Raw genomic sequence first — 25022 nt, 5'->3', positions numbered from 1 at the left:
TGGGGAACACAGACAGGGGGTTTATGCTGGAGCACACACTCTCCTGGGGAACAAACAGGGGTTTGCTGGAGCAATTCCTGAGGAACACAGACAGGGGGTTTATGCTGGAGCACACACTCTCCTGGGGAACACAGACAGGGGGTTTATGCTGGAGCTTACTGAACATAATACAACAACTTTATTGTCCACAGAGTGTTTCAAATGTGCCTGATTGAAAAAAATAAATTGAAAAAAAGTACACAATTTTAGAACATCATGAGTGTTTCATTGTCAAGACTGAGCATTCCAAGGTAAAGTGATAAATTGTGCAAAATACCAGAATGATTGCGTGTTTGAGGGAAGGGAGAGGGTAACGTTGAGTGCTATGTATAACAGAAATGTGAATGAAAGTAAACTTCAGCATGGAGTTTATCAAGGGGCTGGGAGGTGCTATTTTCTCAGCTATGTCAGCCACTGAACGGTTGAGTCAAGCTGATGTAGTCGTCTGGCATCCAGGTCCAGCTTGGCATTTGCCTCATATTTCCGATCACATTGACATTTCACATACACATAATTAAATATTGTGTGTGCAACCAATGTGATTACAGTTCTACTGTACATAACAGTTAGCATAACAGCCCTTACATATAAGACCTCTCTCATGTACTTTGATCCGCAATCCCAATTCACCAGCTTGTGATTGGGCTCCATAAACTCAAAATCACTGAAAGAATGGTTTCAGAAAAGGTACTCAGACACTCATTTTCTCTCTAGGACGACACGCAACATTCAACTCTCTTTTGTCCTTCCACACTGAATTAGTATCTATTTCTTTACCTTCATACAACTATTTCAGCTCAGCCTGTCTACGTAGCTATCAGTCTGTATCAAAATGGCAGGTGCTAATGTTTCAGTAGAGAAGGACCAATTCTCCTGTCCGATCAGGTCTGGATCTACTGAAAGATCCAGTGATAACTGCCTGGCGACACAGCTACTGTAAGGACTGTATTGAGCGCTACTGGGATCAGGATGATGAGAAGGGGGTCTACAGCAGCCCCCAGTGCAGACAGACCTTTATCCCCAAGGACCTTTCTGAACAGAAATGCCATCCTGGCTGATATGTTGGAGAAACTGAACGGAGAATTCCAAAGTGTTTTCTTTTATGTTAGACCCGGAGATATGCAGTCTGACGTCTGCTCGGGGAGAAAACGGAAAAGTGGATATTTCCTGTCTGGTGTGTATGGCCAGTCTACTGTAGGACTGCCCTCCAGCATCACTATGAATCTTCTGCATCTAAGATGTACACGCTAGTCAGAGCCTTGCCAAAACTGCAGGAGAAGGTCTGCTCCCGTCATAACAAACTGCTGGACGAGTACTGCAAAGAACAGCAGTGTTTCTGTTATCTGTGTAGATGAACATAGAAGCCATGATACAGTCTCAGCTGCAGCAGAAAGGAGTGTGAAAGAGATTCAGGTGAAAATATGGTGGGAAACATTCCAACTGAAGAGAAAAGCGAAGACATGGGAGATAGAACGGCTCAGAGAAGCTATGGCGTCACTCAAGAGCTCTGCACAGGCAGCAGCGGAGGACAGTGAGAGGATGTTTAGCTGGAGCTGATCCACTCCATTGAGAGAAGGTGCTCTGAGGTGAAGGAGTCGATCAGAGCCCAGGGGGAGGCTGAAGTGAGTCGGGTTGAACTGCTCCTGAAGCGACTGGAGCAGGAGGTGGGTAAGCTGTGGATGAGAGAAGCTGAGTTGGAACAGCTCGCACACACACAACATATCACATCTATTTCCTTCAGACGTACAAGGAACATTTTAAGCCTGTCTCTGAAGATTTGCCTGCCACTTCCACTAAACCAGGCTGGGATTTTGGGGCGGTGAGGAAATCAGTCACTGAACTCAAGAAAAAGTTGAAGAACTACTAGAATGGAGGGGTGGAGATAACCATGGCAGTGAAAGCTGTCCAAATGCTAGTGCGACACAAATATATTTAAAGCAAGTGAGGAATCATTCCGTCATCGCAATTATTGATATCAATGCAAGCATTGTCGCAAATACAAAAGGCAGCATGATACCATTCCCCTGCCTTTTCTCACTGTGGTGTTTTGGCCTTGAAAGAAGCTGCTTGTATCAACGCCAGTCATATACTATTCCACCTCACACTCCAACTTCTTCTCATCAATATACTGTACTTACAGTTGAAGTCGGAAGTTTACATACACTTAGGTTGGAGTCATTAAAACTAGTTTTTCAACCATTCCACAAATTTCTTCTTAACTTTTTTAGGATAGGGGGCAGCATTCTGAATTTTGGATGAAAAGCGTGCCCAAAGTAAACGGCCTGCTACTCAGGCCCAGAAGCTAGGATATGCATATAATTGGATTTGGAGAGAAAACACTCTGAAGTTTCTAAAACTGTTAGAATAATGTCTGTGAGTATAACAGAACTGATTTGGTAGGCGAAACCCCGAGCACAATCCATCCAGGGAAAAACCTTTTTGAGCTCATTGTGTTTTCCACTTGGGAATCCTGATTTATAAGGGCCCTGGTTGCAGTTCCTATGGCTTCCACTAGATGTCAACAGTCTTTAGAAATTGGTTGATGTTTTTCTTTTGAGGAATGAAGAAGTACGGCTGAAAATTGTTCTTGTCACTGTGAAGGGCTGAAGTCTTCTATTGCGCGTACACAGGAGCGCGCTCCATGGTATTTTTCTTCGGTATTGAAAACAGATTATCCCGTCTTAAATTGTATCTATTATTTACATTTTAGGATACCCGAGGAAGGATTAGGAACATTGTTTGAAATGTTTGGACCAAGTTTACAGGTAACTTATTAGATACTTTGTAGGCATGTTGGGCGAGTTGAAACCAGTGTATTTCTGAACGCGCCAAATAAATGGACATTTTGGGGACATAAAGAAGGACATTATCGAACAAACGGACCATTTGTGATGTTTCTGGGACATTTTGGAGTGCCAACAGAAGAAGATCTTCAAAGGTAAGGCATATATTACATGGCTATTTCTGACTTTCGTGTCGCAACTCCCTGGTTGAAAATGATTTGTTATGCATTTGTGTGCTGGACGCTGTCCTCAGATAATCGCATGGTTTGCTTTTGCCGTGAAGCCTTTTTGAAATCTGACACCTTGGCTGGATTAACAACAAGTTAAGCTTTATTTTGATGTATTGCACTTGTGATTTCATGAAAGTTTAATATTTATAGTAATTTAATTTGGATTTGGCGCTCTGCCATTTCACCGGATGTTGGCCAGGTGGGACGCTACCGTCCCACGTATCCATAAGAAGTTACAAACTATAGTTTTGGCAAGTCAGTTAGGAGACACAAGTCATTTTTCCAACAATTGTTTACAGACAGACTATTTCACTTATAATTAACTGTATCCCAATACCAGAAGTTTACATACACTAAGTTGACTGTGCCTTTAAAAGGCTTGGGAAATTCCAGAAAATTATGTCATGGCTTTAGAAGCTTCTGATAGGCTAATTGACATCATTTGAGTCAATTGGAGGTGTACCAGTGGATGTATTTCAAGGCCTACCTTCAAACTCAGTACCTCTTTGCTTGACATCATGGGAAAATCTAAATAAATCAGCCAAGACCTCAGAAAAACAATTGTAGACCTCCACAAGTCTGGTTCATCCTTGGGAGCAATCTCCAAACGCCTGAAGGTACCACGTTCATCTGTACAAACAATAGTATGCAAGTATAAACACCATGGGACCACACAGCCGTCATAGCGCTCAGGAAGAAGACGCGTTCTGTCTCCTAGAGATGAATGTACTTTGGTGCGAAAAGTGCAAATCAATCCCAGAACAACAGGAAAGGACCTTGTGAAGATGCTGGAGGAAACAGGTACAAAAGTATCTATATCCACAGTAAAACGAGTCCTATATAAACATAACTTGAAATGCCGCTCAACAAGGAAGAAGCCACTGCTACAAAATTGCCATAAAAAAAGCCAGACTATGATTTGCAACTGCACATGGGGACAAAGATCGTACTTTTTGGAGAAATGTCCTCTGGTCTGATGAAACAAATATAGAACTGCTTGGCCATAATGACCCTCATTATGTTTGGAGGAAAAAGGGGGAGCTTGCAAGCTGAAGAACACCATCCAAACCGTGAAGCACGGGGGTGGCAGCATCATGTTGTGGGGGTGCTTTGCTGCAGGAGGGACTGGTGCACTTCACAAAATAGATGGCATCATGAGGGAGGAAAATTATGTGGATATATTGAAGCATCATCTCAAGACATCAGTCAGGAAGTTAAAGCTTGGTCGCAAATGGGTCTTTCAAATGGACAATGACCCCAAGCATACTTCCAAAGTTGTGGCAAAATGGCTTAAGGACAACAATGTCAAGGTATTGGAATGGCCATCACAAAGCCCTGACCTCAATCCTATAAAAAAATTGTGGGCAGAACTGAAAAGGCGTGTGCGAGCAAGGAGGCCTACAAACCTGACTCAGTTACACCAGCTCTGTCAGGAGGAATGGGCCAAAATTCACCCAACTTATTGTGGGAAGCTTGTGGAAGGCTACCCAAAACATTTGACCCAAGTTAAACAATTTAAAAGGCAATGCTACTAAATACTAATTGAGTGTACGTAAACTTCTTACCCACTGGGAATGTGAAGAAATATAATACAAGCTGAAATAAATATATTCTCTCTACTATTATTCTGACATTTCACATTCTTAAAATAAAGTGGTGATCCTAATTGACCTAAGACAGGGAATTTTTACAATGATTAAATGTCAGGAATTGTGAAAAACTGAGTTTAAATGTATTTGGCTAAGGTGTATGTAAACTTCCGACTTTACCTGTATGTAACCTCATTACACTTCAGATGCATTTTCCAATCCAAATGCATGACTTCCCTTCTGGGCAGGGATGTATTGGTGCATATTTACAGAGCCTTTTTTTATGTCAATAAAACTTTCAACCTAACCTGCTCTTGTCTAGTCCCATGGGATACAGGGCCAATATATTTTCCAGGCTGATACAGCTTTGACTCTATTACCATGTTACTACGCCATAAATGGGTTTAAATGCTTTGTTGGGAATTACAAATTTATGCAACATATTTTGAAATCTGTTTGTAATATTTTGTTGATTCTTGAAAATAAAAACTAGATTCCAGAACTCTAGAACTCCAGAACAAAGCTTCCAAAAACAAGCCCTTTCACCCATACAGCTCTCTCACATCTAAACACACTGAGCACAAAGACACACCTCTTTCACACAGCAGTGAGACAGCACATTTGTAATGCTCTCTCCCAGCAAAACAAAGTCTTTGCCAGCTAGACTTGGGTTTCCCTGGCAACAAAGTCCAGGAGAGAGTAGAGGGGGAAAATTGCCTTTTTGTCTCTTGCAATGGAAGTGTTTGACCAGACACCATCATGGTGGAGAGAATGTTATAATTTTCAGTTTTTAGAACAATAAAAATGATTTGGTGTGTTGTTAAAAGGGCTGAATTCCTTCAAAACTAATTTTAAGGAACAACTGAATTCCTTAAAAAATAATGTTGAAGGAAAACAAAAAAGCAATAAGTCAAAAACATAACTGCACAAAGCATACCATTTTTGGTAGTGCTCAACCTCAGACAGCCAATTAGACCTCAGTTGAGAGAAGATTTTCAGGGATACCGAATTACATAAAAACATAAAAACAGGAAATCGTAATTGAACACATCAAATGCTTGTTCATCTTATGAGAAAGGGAACTGTGATTTTAATCAAGGTCTTCACAGCTAACACTCCAATACTTTGCCCATTGCACAAGATTAACACCAAAGCCTGGCAAAAACTACAAAGAAATCTTCAAAGGGTCCCTCAGCAAAGCCACAAGATCTTTGGGATGTGTGAGCTGAGGACTGGACTCAAGCAAGGCACTGTGATTAGGCTATGTTTACGCCGACTTCGGTCTCACGACGCCGGATCAAAGTCACAAACCCTCAGCACAAGTATTCCCTTTCTAAAGTCCCGGACATATAGCTACGAATTAAACTCTTGAACCAGGCGCCCTACGGACACTTTAGGTTTTAAACACAAATGAGCCCTTGTTTCTAGGATTGCCTGTTACGCTGTGGCCAATCAGGCTCAGTGGGATTTGCGTGCTCCTTTTAATGGCTCCCCGGGTGCAACAGTGCTGAAGACATTTCCCAGGCATTGTGGCTCACAGACATGAGAGAGGGGACAGGAAGTGTCTGCTTCTGGTTTGACTGTTCTGGACTGGAGAGTCTGCAGGTGGTTTACATTCCTACAACATGGGAAGCTGAGGATTGAGTCACTCAATACTCTGTATACAGCTGTTTATAAGATGACACTGGTCATTTAACAGTTTAAACAGTTTTACTTTCGTCCTACAGAGTGCAGGCCCCACACCCACCACACACACAAAGCTCAAGTGCCTTTGTCTCTCTCTCTCTCTCTCTCTCTCTCTCGCACCCAAAAACACATGTACACAGACTCACATATGCACTCAGACAAACACATACACATGCACAGACACTTTCAAACAAACACACATAAACACTGGGAAATCCCCATTGTGGCTATCTTTCTCTTTGTCCATTGGTGTTCTGCCAGTGGATTGAACAACCTGAGAAATCGGCCAGAGAGAACACAGCTGAATGTGATATGAACCAAATGCTCCATTCAATTTAATTTGTTTCCAGTCACATTTGTTCTCCATTTCGTTCCTATGTGCGTGCAGAGGAGACATCTCTGGCCCTCTGCTAACCAATGGGAGAGAATAAGACAGCAGTTTTACCAGAGCGGTGTCATGAGATATCTGATGAAACAACACACACAGCTTTGTTTTCGTGAATTCACAGGACTTTTTGGGGAATAGAAATGTATTCCCATTCAAAAGTCCTATTTTCCCTAACCCCTAAACCTAAATATAACCCTAACTTTAACCCCAAACCTATCAATTAAGCCTAAAATAGTATTTTAACAAAATCCGGACATGAAGTCCTGACTTTTCAAAATGTTTCTTGTTTTCCTACCTTGTCAGGACATTCTGGTGACCTGTCAAGACATTGTGGTCCTGATAATGTAGGAAAACATGTATACATATGCACACGCACACAGAATGCACAGAGCTCTTCGCTACTTGCATTTTTCTACGGCTGGCCATGCTTTCCACCTGGCTACCCCTACCACAGTCAACAGCACTGCACCCCCCACAGCTACTCGCCCAAGCCTTCCCCATTTCTCCTTCTCCCAAATCCATTCAGCTGACGTTCTGAAAGAGCTGCAAAATCTGGACCCCTACAAATCAGCTGGGCTAGACAATCTGGACACTTTCTTTCTAAAATTATCTGCCGAAATTGTTGCAACCCCTATTACTAGCCTGTTCAACCTCTCTTTCATGTCGTCTGAGATTCCCAAAGAGAGGGGACACTCTTGACCCAAACTGCTACAGACCTATATCTATCCTACCCTGCCTTTCTAAGGTCTTCGAAAGCCAAGTCAACAAACAGATTACCGACCATTTCGAATCCTACCGCACCTTCTCCGCTATGCAATCTGGTTTCAGAGCTGGTCATGGGTGCACCTCAGCCACGCTCAAGGTCCTAAACGATATCGTAACCGGCATCGATAAGAAACAATACTGTGCTGCCGTATTCATTGACCTGGCCAAAGCTTTCGACTCTGTCAATCACCACATCCTCATCGGCAGACTCAATAGCCTTGGCTTCTCAAATGATTGCCTCGCCTAGTTCACCAACTACTTCTCTGATAGAGTTCAGTGTGTCAAATCGGAGGGCCTGTTGTCCGGGCCTCTGGTTGTCTCTATGGGGGTGCCACAGGGTTCAATTATTGGGCCAACTCTTTTCTCTGTATACATCAATGATGTCGCTCTTGCTGCTGGTAAGTCTCTGATCCACCTCTACGCAGACGACACCATTCTGTATACTTCTGGCCCTTCTTTGGACACAGTGTTAACAACCCTCCAGACGAGCTTCAATGCCATACAACTCTCCTTCCGTGGCCTCCAACTGCTCTTAAATACAAGTAAAACTAAATGCATGCTCTTCAACCGATCGCTGCCTGCACCTGCCCGCCTGTCCAGCATCACTACTCTGGACGGTTCTGACTTAGAATATGTGGACAACTACAAATACCTAGGTGTCTGGTTAGACTGTAAACTCTCCTTCCAGACTCACATCAAACATCTCCAATTCAAAGTTAAATCTAGAATTGGCTTCCTATTTCGCAACAAAGCATCCTTCACTCATGCTGCCAAACATACCCTCGTAAAACTGACCAGCCTACCGATCCTCGACTTCGGCGATGTCATTTACAAAATAGCCTCCAATACCTTACTCAACAAACTGGATGCAGTATATCACAGTGCCATCCGTTTTGTCACCAAAGCCCCATATACTACCCACCACTGCGACCTGTACGCTCTTGTTGGCTGGCCCTCGCTTCATACTCGTCGCCAAACCCACTGGCTCCAGGTCATCTACAAGACCCTGCTAGGTAAAGTCTCCCCATATCTCCGCTCACTGGTCACCATAGCAGCACCCACCTGTAGCACGCGCTCCAGCAGGTATATCTCTCTGGTCACCCCCAAAGCCAATTCCTCCTTTGACCGTCTCTCCTTCCAGTTCTCTGCTGCTAATGTCTGGAACGAACTACAACAATCTCTGAAACTGGAAACACTTATCTCCCTCACTAGCTTTAAGCACCAGCTGTCAGAGCAGCTCACAGATCACTGCACCTGTACATAGCCCATCTATAATTTAACCCAAACAACTACCTCTTCCCCTACTGTATTTATTTATTTTGCTCCTTTGCACCCCATTATTTCTATTTCTCCTTTGCACTTTCTTCTACTACAAATCTACCATTCCAGTGTTTTCCTTGCTATATTGTACTTACTTTGCCACCATGGCCTTTTTGCCTTTACCTCCCTTATCTCACCTCATTTGCTCACATTGTATATAGACTTATTTTTCTACTGTATTATTGACTGTATGTTTGTTTTACTCCATGTGTAACTCTGTGTTGTTGTATGTTGTCGAACTGCTTGCTTTATCTTGGCCAGGTCGCAATTGTAAATGAGAACTTGTTCTCAACTTGCCTACCTGGTTAAATAAAGGTGAAATAAACTTCTTTAGGTAGTTAGTGTGCTATCCAAAATGAGCTCATAAAGCATACAATTGTATATTCTTCAGAGATATTGACCTGCTCTTCTCTTGTCACTCAGCAAGGCCAGCAGTGACAGTCCAATGATTGACACCAAACCAAATCCAGTGTAACATAAGCGCATGGATCAGGGGATTGTGGTTATGCTCTGAGGAGGGTCCTTTCCACTTGGCTTTGTATGTGGATCTACAGTAGGCCCCTCACATTCAAAAGGTACACCAGCTATCTATCTATCCACCCATAGCGGTTTGTGCTGCCCTGACCCATTCACCCCCTGGAGCCCGCTCTGGTTTCCCCTGTCCTGTGTCCGAATGTTATCTGAGAATGTGATGAATGGCACGCAGGGTTGTATAGTATACAGTACACTGAGGCCTGGGACTGTTCCGACTGTCTGTGTGTCTGTGGGATGCTGCAAAGTGAGCCCTTTCACCCAGTTTGCTTCCACAGATACCCCATTCCCTTGCGTGGTGCATCTGTGAAAGTGTGTGTAGCACATTTTTCGGAGCTGAAAGTCCGTTTCCTTTCATGAGAGAATTCTTTCGCAGAAACTATGACAGTGTTTCCAATTCGGATGAATCATTTCTGCCTTAATGTGAGGCAGATTTCCATGACCAGATGTGTTTCAAATCTGCCACGGCAGGACATAGGAAATTGGTCAGAGAAAGGGAAGAAGAGGGATGTGAGAGCCGGAGAGAAAGAAAGACAGACGGACAGAATTTCACAGTCACACGGCAACAAAAACAACTCAGAATGGGACCACAGTGACCCTCAGACAAACTGGGAGAGTCTGGAAAGAATGAGATAAAAACAGTTTCTGAATCAGACAGAAAAAGTGAATGAAGTGGGAAGTGAGGGAGGAGGGACGGGGAGGGCTGTGTCTAGGTCAGCGGTACAAGGTGGAAGTGAGAGCTGAAAGTGAAAGGGACAAGGAAACACACACTCTGCTCTCACAGAGGTGCTGTGAATAACTGCTGATATGAATCGTTAGAGATTAGCTTGGCTCTGGAGGGGCCCTGGCCTGCCAACATTCCAGTTGGAAAGCTCCTGCTGCGGCGTGCTGCTGAAACTGAGATTATGACCAGGGGCAGGGGCCTGCAGCACAGCTCTCCACAGCACACAGACACCCTGTTCTCAGAGGCTACATTACAGTAGCTTAGCACTAGGATTTAGTAAGAAAACAGAGATACAGATGGGTGCCGTTTCAAAAGATGGACTTGCCTAAAGAGATGTGGCTGACGCTGTGTTTTCAGACCCACATGTTATGATACGCGTACAGCTACTGTATTTGTCACATGGAACTAGCCTCATATTCATCAGTGCTCTTCATTCTGGGTCTTACCTGGTAAGCAGCGAAGTCCAAACATATCTCTCCCCCGTGCGTTGACACCACTGTGACTCAGCATCCTCTCCTGCGGGGGGGAACAGAGAACAGGCCTGGTGTTATTACTGCACCCCATCAAAAGTAATAAGAGAACAAACACTAATGTGATTTTGCTTCAACTCAAGATTTTCTTATTGACCACATTCCCCAAAACCATATCCAATCCCACAATGCTCCATGATGACTCTCAGTTTCCATGTTTTATTAGTTGTTTATCTCTGTACTGTATGATTTGATGCGGTCTCAAAGTACTCCAGGCTGTTCTGCTAGCGGCATAATCCAATCCCATAGAACCACAGGTTGCTATTACCGGACTACTGGCTAGCTGCTAGCACATATGGACCCATTTAGCCTGAGCTCCCACCCACCACAGAAGACAATTTACATAGGGTAGAAATCACACAATGCACAAGACATAGGCCTGGGCATTGACAACTGAACTGTTTGTTCTGGTAATGACCTCTCTGGGGGTCCAGTATAGAAACATGGAAATTGCTTTGGACTGAGGTCAAAGTATACAATAAATCTTTATGGTACTGACTACTCACTCAGCAATTCTTCATTGCCTACAAGGCCACTATTCACAAACATGTTACATTTTTGCTTGCGAATTAAAAACAACTTACTATAATGTGTGACAAATACTCTTAGGCTACAATAATTATTGTGACACACAATGTAGAGGTGAAGTGAACTGTGTGCTAACATGCTAATGAGAACGTATGACACTTCTGGTTTCCTTTAGATTGACAGTGGCTAAAACCTCACGAGAATGTTAAACAAAGATAACCTTTGCTCCTTAAACAGGTTGTAAGGTCCACTCATTCATAGCATAGCTGTTTGCCTTGTCTGTGAAATGCATATGCCCAACTGACCATGTCAACAGAGGCCTAAACTCAAGAGCACTCTGCTAACATTAGCATGATGCTAGCATAATATGCTAGCGTCATGCTAATGTTAGCAGAATACTCAAGTGGCTGAAAATGCTAGAGAATATGGAGCTTGAGAAACTTGTCAACAATAACTATAACAGAACTTGCACATCTGAGCAATAGTAGTATTGGTTTTCATCTTCGTTCCCATCATCAAATCACACAGCTTTTAAATTCTTGCCTCAGAAAACAAGTGCCAATTCTCAAGTGAAGTCATGTGGTTAATCAATTTTCCAAATTTATTGGCTGCAGTTAGTGTGAGAGAACCCCAACCTGCCAACCCCCCTAACAAAAACCTCAGAAATGGGCTAACAGTCCTGACTTTCTCAAAACAGAAGATGAAGTCCTGGGTCATATCAAGACATCCTGGACAGGGTTATTGTTCCACCAATTTTATTGACTCAATCCTCCACCCAAGACCTGAGTTAGCAGAAGGGCATGGTGGATAAACAAGCCAGTTTTTAAATTACAAGGGAGAACACTAAAACTTTACAACGTTCTTGGTTTCTGCTCGCCAGCAGACCATTGTTCTTTTTTGTTTTCTTCTGGCTTTTCAACTCATACGTTTTTCCATGGTTTCAGCACCAATTCCACATTTATAACTCAAACACCCACAACTGCATTCCTTGCTCTTTTTCTGAACTTATTTTGATATTTAGATTTTTTTATTTATTTTTTATCTGAAACTCAGTTCCTTGCATCAACCCTTTTGGTAGTTACCAATATTAACAAACTCTGTTTCTGTGCCTTGGTATTGTGTTATATTCCGAAGTTCAGTAAACATATTTGGATTCCAACAGCAGAAATTCTCCAAACTGCTCCACCAGATAAAACTACATTGGAGGCTGAGGAAGAATAGAGTGAAAGCCCATCAAATAAACTACAACAAAATGTGTCATAGCATGAAGCGTAACTGCACTAGACAAAGGTTGAACAAGTCAGCAGGTAGATTAGATAGGAGAGAAGGCTGAGGTGAAGCTGTCTAGACGAAAATGACTGGAACCCTAAATCGGTGAGGGAGAGGAAAAATCCAAAATTAGAGTCCTAAATCCAATTCACCCCCCAAAATGAATAACCACATGTCCAGGCTCTGTTTCTGCTGATGTTTCACTCCTTGACTCTCCCTTAAGTATCTGGCTTCTGTGTGTGTACTACTCGATCACTCTTTCCCTCCCTCCTGCCCTCCTTCCTTTTCTCCTCAGGGAGTGCAGCCAAGGCCCATTGCAGTTTCCATTGCTCATGGCTTCCCCTTGTCACTGCGACCAGACTTCTTCTGCAGAGGAGAACATACCTCCTCTGCCCTGAAATAGACCAAACTTACTGGTGGAAGGAAAGTGGCAGTCCAACACCACATAAACCTCACACTGTAGGGTTGAACAACGTCCCTCACCAACAAGGGGCCTGTGTGTAGCTCAGGTAGTTTCATTTTTACTAGTTCGTTAAAACACACTGTTTTAACATGTGGTGCTGCTGTTGAGGGAGGTTAGCCTGTTGGTTTATGTGGTATTGTCCATTTCCTCTCATTAATAAGCAGGTTTGTGGCATTGTCGTAGGGGCTCTAAAAATGTAAACAAGGATGTTGGGTCTTTTCTCTAAACATGGACTCGCTTTGAAGTGTTTTACCTCTTGCCCCATTTGGAGCAACTCCTGAAACATAAACCAGACAAAAGTCGTCCTGAAACCCGAAACCGTTTCTGTCTAGCCATGAGCCGTGGCTTTGCTTTAACGCTGCCTCATTTCTTTTGCTTTCAAGGAGCATCTAGGTCAGTGTAATACATTTCCTACAACAGAAATAGTCACATCAAACACTTTATTATACAGAGAGAACAAAACCCCAAAGACAAAACAATGAAAGAGATCCCACACTGGAATAGACTACTGAGAATTCCACCTCGGAATGTACAAAAGACAAGGAAGGAAAGTGATTTAAACATATAGGAGAAAATATGAATGTTTTAATGAATTGTAAATTCATTTGCTATTATCCACTTGCCCTGCTTAAAATGCAGCTTTGAGCCACTTGCTTACTCTACAGCCTGCAGAAGCAGTACTATAACTCTCCCTATGGAATCTAATGTGCACACTACTCTCCATATAAATGAAGGTAGAGGGACTATTTATAGTAATGCCTATGGCGTCTTGGCCTTATATCATTATAACGACCTCAGCACAGACTTGGTCTGCAACAAACACTCATTAACTGCCCTTAATGATCGTCCAAATGAGTCGTTGTTCATGGTGAGACATTTTGCATTCTAATCCTCTTCTATATCCCTCTAAATTCAACTGTGTATTATCTAGTTTGAAGGAAACGGTTTGTATATGATGCACTCGCTGTGTAAGGAGGGTTCAAAGTTCAATCAGAGGGTGTGTGTGTGTGGCACGTGTGTGTCAGAGGGTGTGTGTGGTGGTATGTATGTATGTATTTCAAGCTTCTATTTGTCACTGTTTGTGCATGTGTCAGTTCATAGCTTAAGTATGTCTATTTGTAGACTGTAATAACAGGACAGGTTCCAATAACTCGTGTTTTAAATGCGCTTCTTGTTTAACAAACATTTGTGACTCTAGCAACTCATAAAACATACAACTCCCACATTGGGTGTTGTCCAAAACATTCTAGACACTTGAAATGGACAGCAACAGGCTACCGTCCTTATTTCACGCTTCCCTTGGGGGATCGCAGTATTGGTTAATAATCACCCAACGTACGATCAATAAATCCTTGAAAACAAGCATACATCTTGTTTACTAATGCGAGACGACATTGTTTTGTTCCGTTTCCGCATGGGAAGCACCGCCAGTTCAATAGCTTGTTTCAGGATCGGAGGCCTTGGCCCGATGGGACCAGGCGTGTGAATACCATTTTGGCTCTCTCTTATGAGCCCTCATGGATCTCCAGCCACTCTGAATAGAGCTGAGCCCTCATGGATCTCCAGCCACTCTGAATAGAGCTGAGCCCTCATGGATCTCCAGCCACTCTGAATAGAGCTGAGCCCTCATGGATCTCCAGCCACTCTGAATAGAGCTGAGCCCTCATGGATCTCCAGCCACTCTGAATAGAGCTGAGCCCTCTGACATTTTCACTACTGTGGCACTTGCATTGTGTTGTGTGGTTGACTGACTGCTTCCAGATTCTAGCTAGCTGAGGAGCCAGCATGTGAACAACTCAAGGGAGGGGAAAGACAGAGTAGGAGAAAACAACAAGCCTGGACTGTAATTATGAACAGTAACATGCAAACCTCCTTATAACCCAACCAGTCTGCATGTGATGTGAAATGGATGGCAGGACTTTGCTTAACCTTATGTCATTTCTCAATGGTAACTCATTTGGTATTACTGTACATAGTCTACATACACAAGAGTTACAACACTTATTCCACAAATGTAACTTGGTTCAGTATTGGGACCAACTGCAGCCTACTTATTAAATACAAAATGTGCACGACAAAGGTTTCAGATCCATAGTCAACTCATTCCTCATTTCTATTCGGTGCATTTCTAAACCTCAACAGGTTAGTGGAAGTGAAACCAGAGTGTGTAGGTGTGTAATATTCAGGACATCACCATATGTTTATCTGCAGCCACATTGCAAGCGTATATTTTCAAAATGGCTAAAAGAAACTGCTATTTCTATTGGGTACTTACATTCATAATCAAATTCAAAACCTCCTGCACCTCAGGCTGTCGTTTCCATGGCAACAGTCAGATGTGGAGTGGGGGTGATTAGCGCAACATGTGAGCAGCAACGCCTGAGGGTGGAGTTGAGGCATCCGTTATCGTTTCCCCCTGCGGCTTCTCAGAATAACCGTGGAGGAAGAGCTAAGCAGCACAGAGCGCACCAACACACTAGCATCAAATTTAAAATTCTAAGGAAATATCTAGGCTCTGACCATCACTGTAATAAATCAGTCGACCAATTTTCACCAAGTTTGTTCGATTTAGATTGGTTTTAATTGCTTATAGACATGTCCCTCGCCCCGAATGTGTTCACACAGACACCGTCTTCCATGCAATGATGTCCAAATCTCTTGTATCTCTGTAAATCTGCATGGCTGCTGCCTTTACAAAATACTTTTCCCAAAGACGGGCGTGATAAAGCATGTTCACTGACATACTGTAGGTAAAAGGTTGATCCCTTTGTGGTGGTATAACAGAGTTGAAGGCATCAACAGTGTAGACAGACCCATCCAGAGCTACACCACAATGTGTTCTGTGCAACAACAACAAAAATTCAAGGCCACAACACATGATGAAAGATCTCAGAAATAAACCTGAATGTTAAGAAACCACAGGTCTCAGGTTCAAAATAAATAAATAAATAAATAAATAAATATATATATATATATATATATATATATAAATAAATATATATATATGCCTTTAGTGATAAAGTGTGTGATGGTAGCAGCTTCCTGGATGATTGCTTCCTGGCCACCCAAGTTTAGAATCAAGAGGTGCTGCTGAAGAGTAGTTAGAAGTTATTTAAGAAAACAGGCATCACTCTATGCCTAATGATCCAAGGTCTTGAATATGTAGGCTAATCCCACTTGTCTAGTCAATTCATATTCCCACATTTCATTCTTCTCATATAATACTGTACAGTATGCAACTGTACACTGTCTGTAGGGTTTAAGTTAAGTTCAGTCCACCAGCTCTAAATCCCTATTAACCATATGGGCATTCATTGCACATGCCATCGTTTGGTATGGATAATAATTAATAAAATCCAAGCAGGCAAAATTAATCAGTGCACATGTGCCTCTTCACCATACAGAAACCTAGTGCATAAAACAAAGAATGCTACGATGGACAGCTTCTTTTGGATGCTGTATAAAAACAAAACAACCCCCTTAGTCCCAGACAGTAAGAATAAAAAACCTACATTCCACAGACAGACTGAAGGGCATCAAACCATTAAACTGTTTCCACAAGTAATACGTCTTACAATGCTTCATAGAATTCGATACATTGACGAATTAGTTGAACACATTGTAACTAACCTTTCTGAACACAGCAAGATATCTAGGTGGCCTCTACATCTGTTTATATAGTTCACCAATGATGGAACAAAGTATTTCAGTTTATTCTTCTCATTGGTAGCTAAAAAGTTGACCCACGGCAAGCTACCTTTCAGAACACGAAACAAATCTAACAGAATATTAAAACATTGAGTGGAAAGCCTACCTTTATATCTGGGACCATTTGTCTCACTTTGAACGTGGTTTTGGATCCAGTTAACATTTTGACGTCCAATACTCAACTCTCTCGGGAACGAAATATAGAAAGTAGACCTTAGTTAATTTACGTTTTTTTCGATAGCGAGAAGAAAAAGGGCCTTTAATCGCTCCATGTCTGTATCAGGAAAACATAAGAAACGGTCCACTTTCTTCGAATGTCAGCGATACCCTGCATCACCGGTTTCGAGAACAGAGGTAGTCTCTGTGAATCAGAAAACTAATTTCGTTTCTTTCACGGTTATCATTGCCGAAAGAATCCATGTATGTAGGCTACCGTGTAGTGCACGCCCCACATAAATGTACCGCCTGTCAGGAATATTGCCTATAGTTGTTAGTCACTGGAATGTGGAAGAAATGTTTACCACTGCTTGTACCCTTTCCTTTTCCATTTGTTGATTCCCTCGCCATAGTTAAAATGACACACCAGTGAAAAAAGCAAGTGCAGTACAGCCTCTTAAAGGGCCAGCAGTGTAAAAAGCATCTAATAGGATCCCAATTTTTCACCAGCAGTTTGTACTTCTATAATGGCCCTGCAAATTAAGCCACCTTATTCAGGTAATCAAGGTCTTGGTTAGTTGAACGAGGTGTCACAGCACTGAGACTAAAGCAGTTCAGTTCTTCAGGACAATGAAGAACGCTGTAATTTAGGAAAGGTGAGGCAGACAGTATGTAGAGCTTTTGAAGTAGGCCTAGTTTTATGGAAATGGAGATGGTTCAAATGGGCCGTTTAATAGGTTGTTGAATACAGGCCTATACACAGATGCAAATATATTTCTAAATTCAAGTGTTTTGCCTCCAATATTACATTAAGTCATTTTTAATTGACAAACTGATTCACCGAAATTAGAACTATCGAAACAGCCTGAGGTGCAGAAATAAAAACGTGATAGTGTTGTCCCATTGTTAACTTCAATATAGATACTTAACATCAACAGCCCTATAACATTTTACAGGATCATACATGCTTATAAAATAGTTGTAAATCATTATACCCATGTTACTAATGCAGAATGAACTGGATGCTGCATTTGTAGTATTCTGTAAAATGGCATTGTCACTAAGGGTTCAACCTTTCGCCTACCTTGAGAATTTCAAACGAGAATGGAAGCAACAATGTAAACAAGAAAATACCATGAGGATGACTAGGCTTAAAGAGCACAGAAGCAATCAAAGAAAAAATACTATTTCAAAATCTAAATAAATTACCAGTAGTAAACTACCTACAAGATAAAAGCCCTAAAAAAGGCACCCATTTGTAGGTTAGTCTTAACACAGGCAAGTGATGGATATGAATGATACAGTACCTGCAGTTGATCCTTTGATAAATGATAAACGTCTGAGGTACGGCTGCTCTGTCATCTGAACTGACAATGTAGAAAGGTAGTACTGCAGTAATGCAGATAAATGCTATTGGAAGAATATTCCAGCGGGAATGTACTGAAGAAATTCCTTTCGATGAGCAAATAGAAATTCTAAAATGGATAAAGTACAGTCTGTCCCTCCTAACAGCCAGGTGGGGAGACCGTGTCCTTGTGAACGAGTTATAAATCCAAACCTCGTTCTACCACATGGGACCCTATTCAATATTACATAAGGGTCTCCAATTTCTCTAATACATAGAACAGCTTCAGGACACTGCCAGCTGCATCATCTGAGTGAAAGTTACTTCTAATGTGTAATGTTGTAACAAGTTGTTTCTAATACGTAAAAACAGCTTTTGCTGTTTAATCAACCAAGCGAGAGAGAGACTTGAGTGTTTCAACACAATTGATAATTGGACAATATAATACAATAGTTTTGAACATTTATATCTACTGGCTGGCATCAGATGTAGATGAATCGATGTACACATTGATTCTAACAATGTAAATCGCAGTTAACCCAGAACTCAAATCTGGTGTCATTTGGTCAGATGATCGATAAATGTAATGGACGAACGGTACCATTTATGTTTACGTATTCTGGCCACGAAAGATTTGAAATCAATGGTGTCACAATTACATCATCCTTAGATCAAGATAATACCAATTCTCACCTTTCATCCAACATTGTACATCCAATGAGTACATTGAAAAACAGACGATCCCTTTTCTATACATCTCTGGAACACCTACATTTGTAACCCCCCCAAAAACAGTCAGAAACCGAGTAAAACATTTGGATTGCCACCATGTTGTTGAAATACAAATGAGAATTTATTCAAACAGTGCAAAAAAAATAAAAATAAATCAGATGTTCTTTCCATCCAGATTGCACTGTCACAGCCTCTCCTCTCCAAACATGAAAAGAGAAAATAAAATTAAAAAACAGGTCAAAAAACCAGGACAGCCCAAATCAGCTCAAAATAATGCACAAATTTGGTTAAATGGAGTAATTTACATGCAACAGTTCCAGTTCCATGCAACTAAAGTTTCCCATGTTCATGTTGCTGATGACTATTCTGTCCCATAGAAATGAGAGAAAATGTACAATATAAAAATAATGGGTCAGTTACTTTGTAAAACAAATTCAAAGCCATCTTATTCCTAGAGAGGGATTGCAGCAAGAGCATAAGTTGAAAACACCAACAATCAAGTATTGAATCATTACCGTAATGTGTTAGCATTGCATGGATTGGTGGTGAGAAACAAAAATGAACACACGTAAAATTCAAATAAAAACAGTCTGCTTGACACATAACATACTAAAAGTTTCTCAACTAAACATTCCAAAAGGAAACTTCGGAAGAAAAAAAATCTTACTATAAATATATATTCTCAAATCATATTGTCAGGTCAGCAATGAGGAAACTAGTTTGCTAATGAGAAACCTTTGAGTTTAGGAGGCTCTTTTGTGATCAACCTTGACAGCCAAACTGTCCATTCTGGTGAATACTGACTCCTCCATAAACCCAGGCTATTACAAGCTTATATTCCACTCATTTTAGCATCCGTCAATATAGATTATCTTTAAAAACATTGTAAAACTTTGGGTTTACAAAAATAACTTCAACATATACAACCTCACTGTCATTTGTTTTTTTTTTATACAAAAATGTTTGCAGTCTATAAGTCAAAATGTTCAAGATGTTGTCTGTAAGCCATCCAATTCTTAAAATAAAAAAATTGTTGACGTAAGCTAATATTATTACATTGAGAGGAGAAAGCACACATACACCCATTTCTTAGTTAGCCATCATCTTTCCATTAAAGATGACCTCTTGTTTGTGCCTTATGAGCTGCAATTTTTTTGTTGCAAAAAGATTTCATACAGCGTAAGCGCGCGCACACACACACACACAGAGTAATATTGTTTTGGATATAGCATAATGGTATTGTGGGGAATGGTTGGTTCCAATTCAAGATGCACATGCCACCTCGAAGTCATGGAGCATCCCTTGAAGGGTGACTATTTTGAGCCGCATGTTTGAACTACCTCTCAAAAGACAAATGTTACTTAAAGTCCCTCATACCCTTGGCAAATTGTATTTTTGGAAATAAACTCAAATCTTAGTACCCTTAAATTGTTCTCTTTTGTATTTTTGGTTAAGTAGGGCATGGAAACTTCCAGGAACACTGAACAAACACAAGAGCGCCATCCATTGGGCAAGGCAGTGAATTGCATACAGATATTCTCACACCATTGTGCTTCAAGTGAAAAGACTAAACGAATGTTGTTTATCAAGTCAGGAAGATTGGTCTTCTTCCAGTGGCGGTTCTACACCATTTCAACTGGGGGGGCCAAGCTGGGGCCAGTTGTACTGTTAGAGGGGCCAGTTACATTAGACGTTATTGTTGTCATATCGTTTTCTTCACTGCATTACAGGCATTAGCAGGCAAAAGACCATGTTCATAATCATTAGTGTTCCGCGTTGCCACTGTCTAATAACGGATGTATAAAAAGAACGATAACTAATTTTTGCTATGTCAAAATAATTTCATACTCCACATTTAGGGGGGGCCACAAGGGGGTCCAAAATTGTTGTCACAGGGGCACTGGCCCCCCCTGGCCACCCCCCCAGAACCACCCCTGTCTTCCTCATGAGTCTACATGGCTCATTGGTAATAACACGGCTTGGATGAGAAAGTGTTAATACATTGGTGATGAGAAAAAAAATCTATTCCTAATCTGCAAATCATTGAGAGTAACATGAGACCAAGACAGTATCTAAAAAATTTGATATGTTCCAATCTCCAGAATTATTATTTATATATATTTTTTTACATTTGATCTCTAAATCGCTTTGTTATGATCTTCGAACAATGACTCCATGTCTGGGTGCAAAATTTAAATAATGAAAACAGGGGCTTTACACTGAGTAGGGTACAAAAATACCAGAAGAGAAACTGCAGCAAAAACGAGTAGTGTACACCTGATGCACATTTTGTAAAACATACAAACAAGACTGTAATGCCACAAGGACAAGAGACTGAAAAAGGCAACTAGGAAATAGAGTTAAACCACAACACTGGCACCAAAAAGCTGTACCCATGGTAACTGAATCCTTAGAGAAGGGGTTCTAGCCCATGCATCTGCCCTCCCGCAAGTAGAGGTGGCAGTGTCTACAGTTCTGACATGACCTAAGGACAACATAACAGTCAGATACCTTCAAAACGGTAACAAAATGTCTACGGACATTAGGAAAGTGCTTGAATTTGTGCAGAAAGAGGTTAAGCGACAGGGGTCAGTCACTTGTTTGGAATCAACACAATGCCCTCAATAGGACTTGAAGGGGAGTTGGGTTGAATAATCCAACTTGTTTTGAATCGGATCAATGGGGTGTCCATGTCAGGAATTTGGGGTTTGCCATAAGTAGGTATTCACGAAAAATTACATGAATATTTAGACCAAAGTAACACAGCCCTATGGACGAGTTTCCAGAAAATACTTGTTACCTTTCTCAGCCACAAGAGAAGCAGAGACTAATTGACAGTTACAATGTAAGTGGACAATGAATGTTACAATGGACAGTGTCTTTTTCAACCAAAATGTGAACGTTTATCAGTTTAGCATATACTGATTACCTTGAGGTCGAGCTGAAAATGCGAGGGGAGTTTGTGTTTTGAATTCCGGTTTAGTAGTGTTGGATGACCCTAAATGTACCAGCATATTATCGAAATGCCTCATTTTCATGATGGATATAAAATGACGAAAACAAGTCAGGAACAGTAAGATTCTAGCAACCTTATTAAATACTGTATATTAGTCATTCGGAATATCTACCACAGTACTCTGCCATGTTTGTTCTATAATTGATACTGGGAGACATCTAAAAATGGTAGAAGTTGACTGACATCTGGACACAATATGGTTTGGACACAATGGTGAATTTAGATTGGATGGTTACTTTGCCATAAAAGGCATCTTAAGGGTGGATAGGGCTATCTGTTTGCCTGTTTATATTTGAGATGAACATGTATAGAGGGGGTCTGTTGCATTCTGGAACGTTAGCAGCACCATTGCAGCCCACAGAACAGCAACTACTGTAACATAATACTGTAGTTTCAATTTGCATTACAAGAGCGAGGACCAACGCAAAAGAAACCCAACTACTCATCAGGAAAGAGCTCCGTTCATTCCCAAGTCATACATGAGCACCCGGTAAACAGTAATGCCCTAGGCTAGTCCGTCTGCATACATCTCTAACCCTCTGGTTGAATAGACTAACAAGACATCGAAGGGCTGATTCATATGTTAAAATACCATCAATTTACAGGGCCAAATATAGGTTGTCTCCACATATAGAGGAGTGATAATCAAGAAGTTTCAGGTTGTGCTTGTGCAGTGTTAGTTTGTGTGTGTAATGTGGACGTAAGAGTGCGTGTATCGCCTGCCGTATACATTCTCTCCACCAGGAGGAGACAGTTGCGAGGTGACGAGGGGACAAAGCGGAGGAGAGCCTGCAGTTCTCACTCTCTCACACACACACACACACACACACACACACACACAGCCTGCATAAGAGCCACAGCAAATGTAAGAGAAGTGCACAGTCCTATTGTCTAACGCCCGCCGCAGCAGCCGCCAGCCACCTTCTCTCCAGTCACTGTACCGATCCTGTCCAGGACGGTCTCCACACACAGTGTTAACTTTAGAGAAGGAAGTGATGCGAGGAGAGGGCCAGGATCTGTATCGTCCTATAGCAGGAAACCTCATCCATCAGTTTCCTTGTGGTTGGTGGCCACAAAGCCAGTTCTGGTCAGTCCGTGCGTTCGTTCAGAACCTGTGGATGGCCGGCTCCGTTTCCCTCCTCTTCAGCTCCTCTCGGTAGCAGCAGGAGCAGTAGTTGCCCGTCTCGGGGTGTCCGTAGTAGTTGCAGCTTGGCGTCCGGCAGCGGCTGGACTGGAGGCTAGACAGGCCTCCGGCGCTGCCCAGGGAGTAGTGCCTGACCGGGAGAGGTCCGCTGCGAGGAACATCCAGGCCAGAGCGCACGTCCCGGAATCCGTTAGCGTAGCCCCCGCTTACAGGCTCTGAGGTGGGGTAGTCTGGAGGGTCGTGCTCGGGGAGGTATGAGGGTGTGAAAGAAGAGGGGATGAGGCGAAAGGGGCTGAGGGGTACCGGTGCCTGCGGGGGGTGGTACTGGGGGTGAGGGGGGCCCTGCGCCATGGGGCAGTGGCGGGGGAGGGTGGCGTAGGAAGGCAGACCAGGATAAGACGAGGCTGGGGAGCCACCTGCAAGCTGGCGCCGCGTCTCCATGTAGCCGTGCATGTGTGGGTGCTGAGTAAGCGGGACGGGGGCCGGGGAGGGTGGCTGATCCATGAAGGTTGGCCGGGGGATGGGCACCACGCCAGAGTAGAGCGAGGGGCTGAACGAAGACGACTTGAGGTGGTTGAATGTGGGCGGTGAGCTCTCAGCCGGCTCTTCTTTTGGTTCATAAGTGCGGTAGCCCACCTCTGTGCCAATCGTTGCCTCCTTCTTGGGCTGCTGGATGCCGTTGGTGCTTCCTTTCCGCTCTGCCTCTCTCCGCTGCTGCTCCTGCTCTACCCGGAAGCGCTCCTCAGCGTCAGACAGGTAGCGCTGGATCATCTCCTCCTGGAAGGGCTGGCGGTTGCTGGTGGTGAGCAGGCCAGCAAAGATGAACTTCCTCTCGCCCTGCATGGCCGCCCGCAGGATGCCCAGGCTCGCCTTCACGTCGGCACTGTACTTATATGGGTCACACTCTCTGCTTCCGCTGCCTGTGCCATTCTGACGCTCGCTGCCCGATGACGGCGAGCCCTTCCCAGAGTCCTCGGAGGCATGGGCCGAAGGCGAGCTGTCCTTGCTGCCCTTCCGCCCCCTCAGCGAACTTTTCTTCTTCTCTGTGCCCTCCTGCTTGGCCCCGCCTCCTCCTGCATTCTTCCCCGTCATCAGCCCGCCCACGTTCTTTTTCAGCTTGCTGCCCAGGCTCTTGCCGAAGCTGCCCAGCTTGTTGGCCACAGAGTCAGCTCTCTTCTTGTCTTTGTCTTTCTCCTTCTTGGTCTTCTCCTTTGCCCCCGTACCCGTCGTCAATGTTGCCGAGGTGTTACTGGACGAGCTGGAGGAGGAGGAGCTGTTCTTGGTCGACACACTACCTGCGCTGGCCGCCCCTGGTGCCGTCATTGCATCACCGTTGGAGCTGCTGCTGACCGACTCCTTGTCGGATTCTCCTGAGTCGGGAGGGGTGCGGGCGTCCTCTCCTGCAGAGGCGGTGGGGGACTCGGGCTGGGCCAAAGGTGCCTGCTGAAAGAACAGACACACCAATGATGAATTATAGGGAAGAGAAATTGAATTTAAAAAAGAAACAGGGAGCAGGTGTGAGTGACGCAGAAAGCAACAGAGAGATTAAGAGCAGGAGTGAGAGGTACAGATGACTCAGTTCAGAAAGCTTCTTTGCCATTTCTATAAATTCTATTGGAAAATGTACACGCTATAATTGGAGACGGTGTGACCTACAATGAAGACGTCACACTAGTTCACACAATGGACAGTTATAAAAACGGTCCTCTCTGCCAAGCCCCATTACCATGACAACCGAAGAGCTAAAGGTAACGCCAACATCCTCGTTTTTATTGGAAAGGCCAAGAAAACCTCACAGATCTTCAACAGCGATCCTTCTATTGCTACTTCTCACTAGAGGTTAACGGTGAAATTGCCATGAGGTTGAGATTCCTTTCTAACTCCCCGGCATTAGATTGGAATGCACGAAAAGGCCACTCAAACCATTTAGTGTGACGTCATTTTATGTGTGGTTTGTTTTCACATGGAATTTGTGAAGCAGAGGGGAAATGACTACCGACTAGATCAAAACAGAAAATTACAACCCACCTAATAACAGAAACCCACACAGTTATGTAACACTGTAAATAGCTTATC

At 42.9% G+C, this 25022-nt stretch overlaps 2 protein-coding genes across 4 annotated transcripts in view; both read right to left on the bottom strand.

Annotated features, from left to right (window-relative positions):
* LOC106605290 (myotubularin-related protein 11-like) overlaps positions 1-17147 on the bottom strand; it is a 36219-nt gene extending 19072 nt beyond the window's left edge. The window contains exons 1-3 of one of the 2 annotated variants that reach the window (XM_045718425.1): positions 16660-17147; positions 15121-15224; positions 10502-10571 (exon numbers count right to left, since the gene is read on the bottom strand). In XM_045718425.1, the coding sequence (XP_045574381.1) occupies positions 10502-10571; positions 15121-15126 (76 nt within the window). In that variant the 5' untranslated portion in view covers positions 15127-15224; positions 16660-17147. The remainder of the gene's footprint in view (positions 1-10501; positions 10572-15120; positions 15225-16659) is intronic. The other variant, XM_014200763.2, reaches the window with a different exon arrangement.
* Positions 17148-18888: 1741 nt separating this feature from the next.
* Positions 18889-25022, bottom strand: part of LOC106605289 (OTU domain-containing protein 7B-like) — a 38461-nt gene continuing 32327 nt past the window's right edge. For both annotated transcript variants that reach the window (XM_014200762.2, XM_045718424.1), the window contains one exon: positions 18889-24389. In XM_014200762.2, coding sequence (XP_014056237.1) covers positions 22908-24389 — 1482 coding nt within the window. In that variant the 3' untranslated portion in view covers positions 18889-22907. The remainder of the gene's footprint in view (positions 24390-25022) is intronic.

Source organism: Salmo salar, chromosome ssa05, assembly GCF_905237065.1.
Source record: "Salmo salar chromosome ssa05, Ssal_v3.1, whole genome shotgun sequence".
NCBI classification, from domain to species: Eukaryota; Metazoa; Chordata; class Actinopteri; order Salmoniformes; family Salmonidae; genus Salmo; species Salmo salar.
This window is presented reverse-complemented; position numbering and strand designations above follow the sequence as displayed.